This window comes from Engystomops pustulosus, unplaced genomic scaffold (genome assembly GCF_040894005.1).
Source record: "Engystomops pustulosus unplaced genomic scaffold, aEngPut4.maternal MAT_SCAFFOLD_133, whole genome shotgun sequence".
NCBI classification, from domain to species: Eukaryota; Metazoa; Chordata; class Amphibia; order Anura; family Leptodactylidae; genus Engystomops; species Engystomops pustulosus.
Window position 1 is genome coordinate 59664 of NW_027285014.1, and position 7993 is coordinate 67656.

The 7993-nt window shown below is 54.1% G+C and overlaps 1 protein-coding gene across 2 annotated transcripts; it reads right to left on the reverse strand.

Annotated features, from left to right (window-relative positions):
- Window positions 1–5382: 5382 nt before the first annotated feature.
- On the reverse strand, window positions 5383–7993 carry MRPS2 (mitochondrial ribosomal protein S2). Of its 2 annotated transcripts, none has more exons than XM_072131751.1 (4): window positions 7849–7993; window positions 7471–7623; window positions 7256–7385; window positions 5383–5976 (listed from the first exon to the last, which is right to left on the reverse strand). In XM_072131751.1, exons 1-4 carry the CDS (start codon window positions 7883–7885, stop codon window positions 5433–5435), a joined length of 864 nt encoding a protein of 287 aa, XP_071987852.1. In that variant the 5' UTR covers window positions 7886–7993; the 3' UTR covers window positions 5383–5432. The 2 variants fall into 2 exon arrangements, with proteins under 2 accessions (XP_071987852.1, XP_071987851.1); XM_072131750.1 differs by having other exon boundaries at window positions 7740–7879.

Sequence of the window (7993 nt, forward strand, 5' to 3'; positions counted from 1 at the left end):
ACATCCTGCAGACACATGAGAGCCGGGCGCTGTGCTGCCATCTAGTGGTGCTGTGTGTTATTACATCCTGCAGACACATGAGAGCCGGGCGCTGTGCTGCCATCTAGTGGTGCTGTGTGTTATTACATCCTGCAGACACATGAGAGCTGGGCGCTGTGCTGTCATCTAGTGGTGCTGTGTGTTATTACCTCCTGCAGACACATGACAGCCGGCGCTGTGCTGCCATCTAGTGGTGCTGTGTGTTATTACATCCTGCAGACACATGAGAGCCGGGCGCTGTGCTGCCATCTAGTGGTGCTGTGTGTTATTACATCCTGCAGACACATGAGAGCCGGGCGCTGTGCTGCCATCTAGTGGTGCTGTGTGTTATTACCTCCTGCAGACACATGACAGCCGGGCGCTGTGCTGCCATCTAGTGGTGCTGTGTGTTATTACATCCTGCAGACACATGAGAGACCCGGGCGCTGTGCTGCCATCTAGTGGTGCTGTGTGTTATTACATCCTGCAGACACATGAGAAACCCGGGCGCTGTGCTGCCATCTAGTGGTGCTGTGTGTTATTACATCCTGCAGACACATGAGAGCCGGGCGCTGTGCTGCCATCTAGTGGTGCTGTGTGTTATTACATCCTGCAGACACATGAGAGCCGGGCTCTGTGCTGCCATCTAGTGGTGCTGTGTGTTATTACATTCTGCAGACACATGACAGCCGGGCGCTGTGCTGCCATCTAGTGGTGCTGTGTGTTATTACATCCTCCTGCAGACACATGAGAGCCGGGCGCTGTGCTGCCATCTAGTGGTGCTGTGTGTTATTACATCCTGCAGACACATGAGAGCCGGGCGCTGTGATGCCATCTAGTGGTGCTGTGTGTTATTACCTCCTGCAGACACATGAGAGCCGGCGCTGTGCTGCCATCTAGTGGTGCTGTGTGTTATTACATCCTGCAGACACATGAGAGCCGGCGCTATGCTGCCATCTAGTGGTGCTGTGTGTTATTACCTCCTCCTGCAGACACATGAGAGCCGGCGCTGTGCTGCCATCTAGTGGTGCTGTGTGTTATTACATCCTGCAGACACATGAGAGCCGGGCGCTGTGCTGCCATCTAGTGGTGCTGTGTGTTATTACATCCTGCAGACACATGAGAGCCGGGCGCTGTGCTGCCATCTAGTGGTGCTGTGTGTTATTACATCCTGCAGACACATGAGAGCCGGGCGCTGTGCTTCCATCTAGTGGTGCTGTGTGTTATTACATCCTGCAGACACATGAGAGCCGGGCGCTGTGCTGCCATCTAGTGGTGCTGTGTGATATTACATCCTCCTGCAGACACATGAGAGCCGGGCGCTGTGCTGCCATCTAGTGGTGTTGTGTGTTATTACCTCCTGCAGACACATGACAGCCGGGCGCTGTGCTGCCATCTAGTGGTGCTGTGTGATATTACATCCTGCAGACACATGAGAGCCGGCGCTGTGATGCCATCTAGTGGTGCTGTGTGATATTACATCCTGCAGACACATGAGAGCCGGGCGCTGTGCTGCCATCTAGTGGTGCTGTGTGTTATTACATCCTCCTGCAGACACATGAGAGCCGGGCGCTGTGCTGCCATCTAGTGGTGCTGTGTGTTATTACATCCTGCAGACACATGACAGCCGGGCGCTGTGCTGCCATCTAGTGGTGCTGTGTGTTATTACATCCTGCAGACACATGAGAGCCGGGCGCTGTGCTGCCATCTAGTGGTGCTGTGTGTTATTACACCCTCCTGCAGACACATGAGAGCCGGGCGCTGTGCTGCCATCTAGTGGTGCTGTGTGTTATTACATCCTCCTGCAGACACATGAGAGCCGGGCGCTGTGCTGCCATCTAGTGGTGCTGTGTGTTATTACATCCTGCAGACACATGAGAGCCGGGCGCTGTGCTGCCATCTAGTGGTGCTGTGTGTTATTACATCCTCCTGCAGACACATGAGAGCCGGGCGCTGTGCTGCCATCTAGTGGTGCTGTGTGTTATTACATCCTCCTGCAGACACATGAGAGCCGGGCGCTGTGCTGCCATCTAGTGGTGCTGTGTGTTATTACATCCTGCAGACACATGAGAGCCGGGTGCTGTGCTGCCATCTAGTGGTGCTGTGTGTTATTACATCCTGCAGACACATGAGAGCCGGGCGCTGTGCAGCCATCTAGTGGTGCTGTGTGATATTACATCCTCCTGCAGACACATGACAGACGGGCGCTGTGCTGGCATCTAGTGGTGCTGTGTGTTATTACATCCTCCTGCAGACACATGACAGCCGGGCGCTGTGCTACCATCTAGTGGTGCTGTGTGTTATTACATCCTGCAGACACATGAGAGTCGGGCGCTGTGCTGCCATCTAGTGGTGCTGTGTGTTATTACCTCCTGCAGACACATGAGAGCCGGGCGCTGTGCTGCCATCTAGTGGTGCTGTGTGTTATTACATCCTGCAGACACATGAGAGCCAGGCGCTGTGCTGCCATCTAGTGGTGCTGTGTGTTATTACCTCCTGCAGACACATGAGAGCCGGGCGCTGTGCTGCCATCTAGTGGTGCTGTGTGTTATTACATCCTGCAGACACATGAGAGCCGGGCGCTGTGCTGCCATCTAGTGGTGCTGTGTGTTATTACATCCTGCAGACACATGAGAGCCGGGCGCTGTGCTGCCATCTAGTGGTGCTGTGTGTTATTACATCCTGCAGACACATGAGAGCCGGCGCTGTGCTGCCATCTAGTGGTGCTGTGTGTTATTACATCCTGCAGACACATGAGAGCCGGGCGCTGTGCTGCCATCTAGTGGTGCTGTGTGTTATTACATCCTGCAGACACATGAGAGCCGGGCGCTGTGCTGCCATCTAGTGGTGCTGTGTGTTATTACATCCTGCAGACACATGAGAGCCGGGCGCTGTGCTGCCATCTAGTGGTGCTGTGTGTTATTACATCCTCCTGCAGACACATGAGAGCCGGGCGCTGTGCTGCCATCTAGTGGTGCTATGTGTTATTACCTCCTGCAGACACATGAGAGCCGGGCGCTGTGCTGCCATCTAGTGGTGCTGTGTGTTATTACCTCCTGCAGATACATGACAGCCGGTCGCTGTGCTGCCATCTAGTGGTGCTGTGTGTTATTACCTCCTGCAGACACATGACAGCCGGGCGCTGTGCTGCCATCTAGTGGTGCTGTGTGTTATTACATCCTCCTGCAGACACATGAGAGCCGGGCGCTGTGCTGCCATCTAGTGGTGCTGTGTGTTATTACATCCTGCAGACACATGAGAGCCGGGCGCTGTGCTGCCATCTAGTGGTGCTGTGTGTTATTACACCCTCCTGCAGACACATGAGAGCCGGGCGCTGTGCTGCCATCTAGTGGTGCTGTGTGTTATTACATATCCTCCTGCAGACACATGAGAGCCGGGCGCTGTGCTGCCATCTAGTGGTGCTGTGTGTTATTACACCCTCCTGCAGACACATGAGAGCCGGGTGCTGTGCTGCCATCTAGTGGTGCTGTGTGTTATTACATCCTCCTGCAGACACATGAGAGCCGGCGCTGTGCTGCCATCTAGTGGTGCTGTGTGTTATTACCTCCTGCAGACACATGAGAGCCGGGCGCTGTGCTGCCATCTAGTGGTGCTGTGTGTTATTACATCCTGCAGACACATGAGAGCCGGGCGCTGTGCTGCCATCTAGTGGTGCTGTGTGTTATTACTTCCTGCAGACACATGAGAGCCGGCGCTGTGCTGCCATCTAGTGGTGCTGTGTGTTATTACCTCCTGCAGACACATGAGAGCCGGGCGCTGTGCTGCCATCTAGTGGTGCTGTGTGTTATTACCTCCTGCAGACACATGAGAGCCGGGCGCTGTGCTGCCATCTAGTGGTGCTGTGTGTTATTACATCCTCCTGCAGACACATGAGAGCCGGGCGCTGTGCTGCCATCTAGTGGTGCTGTGTGTTATTACACCCTCCTGCAGACACATGAGAGCCGGGCGCTGTGCTGCCATCTAGTGGTGCTGTGTGTTATTACACCCTCCTGCAGACACATGAGAGCCGGGCGCTGTGCTGCCATCTAGTGGTGCTGTGTGTTATTACACCCTCCTGCAGACACATGAGAGCCGGGCGCTGTGCTGCCATCTAGTGGTGCTGTGTGTTATTACATCCTGCAGACACATGAGAGCCGGCGCTGTGCTGCCATCTAGTGGTGCTGTGTGTTATTACATCCTGCAGACACATGAGAGCCGGGCGCTGTGCTGCCATCTAGTGGTGCTGTGTGTTATTACACCCTCCTGCAGACACATGAGAGCCGGGCGCTGTGCTGCCATCTAGTGGTGCTGTGTGTTATTACATCCTCCTGCAGACACATGAGAGCCGGGTGCTGTGCTGCCATCTAGTGGTGCTGTGTGATATTACATCCTGCAGACACATGAGAGCCGGGCGCTGTGCTGCCATCTAGTGGTGCTGTGTGTTATTACATCCTGCAGACACATGAGAGCCGGGCGCTGTGCTGCCATCTAGTGGTGCTGTGTGTTATTACACCCTCCTGCAGACACATGAGAGCCGGGCGCTGTGCTGCCATCTAGTGGTGCTGTGTGTTATTACATCCTGCAGACACATGAGAGCCGGCGCTGTGCTGCCATCTAGTGGTGCTGTGTGTTATTACACCCTCCTGCAGACACATGAGAGCCGGGCGCTGTGCTGCCATCTAGTGGTGCTGTGTGTTATTACCTCCTGCAGACACATGAGAGCCGGGCGCTGTGCTGCCATCTAGTGGTGCTGTGTGTTATTACATCCTGCAGACACATGAGAGCCGGCGCTGTGCTGCCATCTAGTGGTGCTGTGTGTTATTACATCCTGCAGACACATGACAGCCGAGCGCTGTGCTGCCATCTAGTGGTGCTGTGTGTTATTACATCCTGCAGACACATGAGAGCCGGGCGCTGTGCTGCCATCTAGTGGTGCTGTGTGTTATTACATCCTGCAGACACATGAGAGCCGGGCGCTGTGCTGCCATCTAGTGGTGCTGTGTGATATGACAACTGGGCGCTTTATGATGTTATACATGTACTTTGCAGCCATTGACGTGGCTTTTGTTCTTTTATACATACTTCTCTGACTGACATTATAAAGACAGGACTCTGTGTGAATATTTACAGACTTCAGGGTAATTCTGTAATGCCGGAGCTCGCAGGCTCTGCAGTACACGTGGCACCCCATGGCCGGATACAGATTCAGGGGGAACATCTAATCCTTTCTGTATGAATAAGGCTGCACCTCCTCGGCACATCCAGCAGGAGAGGCCAGTGATGGGGGGGGAAGTTGCCTCCATATTATCCCGGGATATCAGCCGGAGGAGAAGTCGCTCATCACATTATAACCAGGTACAGAGCAAGAATTAAACAACTTTATTTATAGTGAACAATTTACAGGGATGGGGGCGTTAGGAATCTTCCATCTTATTCCTCAGTCCATACAGGATCTCCATCTGCTTCCTCTTGGCTTTGGCGCGGGTGATGGTCATCTTGAAGAGCTGGCAGTAGAGCTCCATGGCGGTGGGGCTGTCGTCGTTGCCGGGGATGGGGTAGCTGATCAGGCTGGGGTTGCAGTTGCTGTCCACTATTCCCACTGTTGGGATGTTCATCTTGGCGGCGTCCCTGATGGCAACGTGCTGCTCAAAGACGGTATTGAGAGTCCCAAGGAAGACCATGAGGTCCGGGAGGCGGACGCCGTGGCTGTACTGGATGTTGGCGTTGGTCAGGAGGCCACCCCTCCAGAAGCGCGTGTGGGCGTACTCCCCGCACTCCTCCGCCAGAGTCTCTACCTGGTGACTGAACTGACGATTGCGGCACACGAACAAGATGATGCCGTTGCGGTACGCCACGTGTGCGGTGAAGTTGAGCGCCAGCTGCAGGTGCTCCAGGGTCTGGTTCAGGTCAATGATGTCTTGATCCAATCGGCAGCCAAAGATGTAGGACTCCATCAGCCTGGACCAATAGAAACAAGGACAGTAATGAGATGCACACGTGCTGTCCCCACCCACTACCAAGGACAGACCCGCCCACCTCACCAACACTACACAGGTCCTGCGACTCCATTCTTCATGTCAGTGAATGGAAATACCAGACCACATTTACTAAGGTCCTTGCGCCAGTTTTCTGTCAGATTTTGTTTGTTCTTTTAGGTGTAAGCGGCTGCACAAGTATAAGAAATGTCTGCGCCGCTACGGTCTGTCGCACGCCCCATGTTAAAGGTGCACCACAAAAAAGTTGGTGAACTGTGGGGCCAGTGCAGGGGAAGCACCAGATTCATGATTTCTGGCGCACAAAAAAAATATTTGCCATTCTGCCCAATTCTGAGGCCAATCACTTTGGTTCGGGGCCTGTGTATGTGCTGGAGTATTAACTTCTAACAATTCGGGACTTTTATGATTGATCATTTTTTATTCAAATATTCTTGAAAGGAAAAATTGCAAAAAAGTGTCGATTCGGACATTTGGCCGCCATTTTTCGTTATCGGGTGGGAATAATATTTTGATGGATCGGGCATTTTGGGAGGCGATGATACTCGTCATGTTTAGGATTTCTACAGTTTATTTTTATACGTGTTTTAGGGAAATGGGGTTAAAATAATCCCTCTAGGAGCACATAGTAAGGAAGCAGCTCCCTGGCCCCCCACCAGTTGTAGCAGGGATAAGTCGGAAGATACTGAGGGTACTTATAAGGGGTTCTCCAGTGACACAGACTGACCTCACACTTATCACTTCACTGTGTCATTAAATCTTCTGCCCCCCTTGTCACCCCTGTGCCCTGGCAGCTCCCTGCTGAGGGGGTGCGGCTGCACCTCCCTGTGTGAAGAAGCTGTGCTGACCAGGGGGATTGTGGGAGATGTAGTCTTCTAGCAGAGTGGGGGTAGCCATCGTGGAGTGATGCAGCAGTGGTGAGGTAAGGGAGTGCAACCTATTCCCCCCCTCCCAATTACGTCACAGGGGGTGGCAATCAAATCCAATATGGCGTCCACAGGATTTAAATGCCTCCAGCAGCTTTGCCAGAGGCATTTACAGAGTTAACAACACCCGCGATTGGTGCCAGCAGTGACGGCGGGTATTACCAGTGGGTGTTTGCTGCAATATGCAGCCTGTCACACGTCGTTAAGGGGTTATTACAAATCATGTTGTGCCCAGTACTGCAGTCCTGTAATAGAGCTGTAGTACCAAACACAACCTACACACATGGGTGGCGCTGCCTCTGGTCATCGCCCTCGTACCTGTGACGACAGCCCTTCTTGTGTCCCAGATGAACCCGAGCATCAAACAACGTCCGGATGGAGAGCAGCTCCTTCACGTTAAAGAAATCCGGATGTTTCAGCGGCTCCGAGATCAACCAGTCCGAGAAATCTACAGGAACCGGAGGAGGAAAGGGTTAACACAGCATCACAATAACTGAACTGCCAAGTCGTGGCGGGGGTCTCCAGACACTGACCCCTCACACCGGCCTCCGGGGTCTCAGCTGCAGGGGACGGGGTGCCCCCAAATCTTCTGCTGCTCCGATACATGGAGGAGGAGGAGGCGCAGGAGGAGGAGGAGAGCCGCCATGACGCTGCCGCCCAGAGGAGACCACCGAGTCTGGGGATCACTGGAAGAGATGGAGGACAGAGGCAATCAGAGCAGAGGACACCCAGACACACAGACCCCCCCCCCCCCCAGAGTATCTCCCCCCCTCCCGTATGTAATGACACCCGGGCTCCTCACACATTGTGCCGGTGATAACATAGATCCCAGTCTCTCCGAAGTCTGTGCTGTTACACTGTAACAACCCCACTGCCATTCACCAACATTGTATCCAGCGGCCGCCACTCACCGGGACTCCAGAGCCCGGGCACAGCCAGCGCCGCCATGCTGCACCGCCCGGAAGGTCACACCATCACTTCCGGCATCCGCCCCGCCCCTTCCGGTCTCTTCTCCGAAACACAGCGACACCTGCTGCATAATAACAGGAAGTGCAG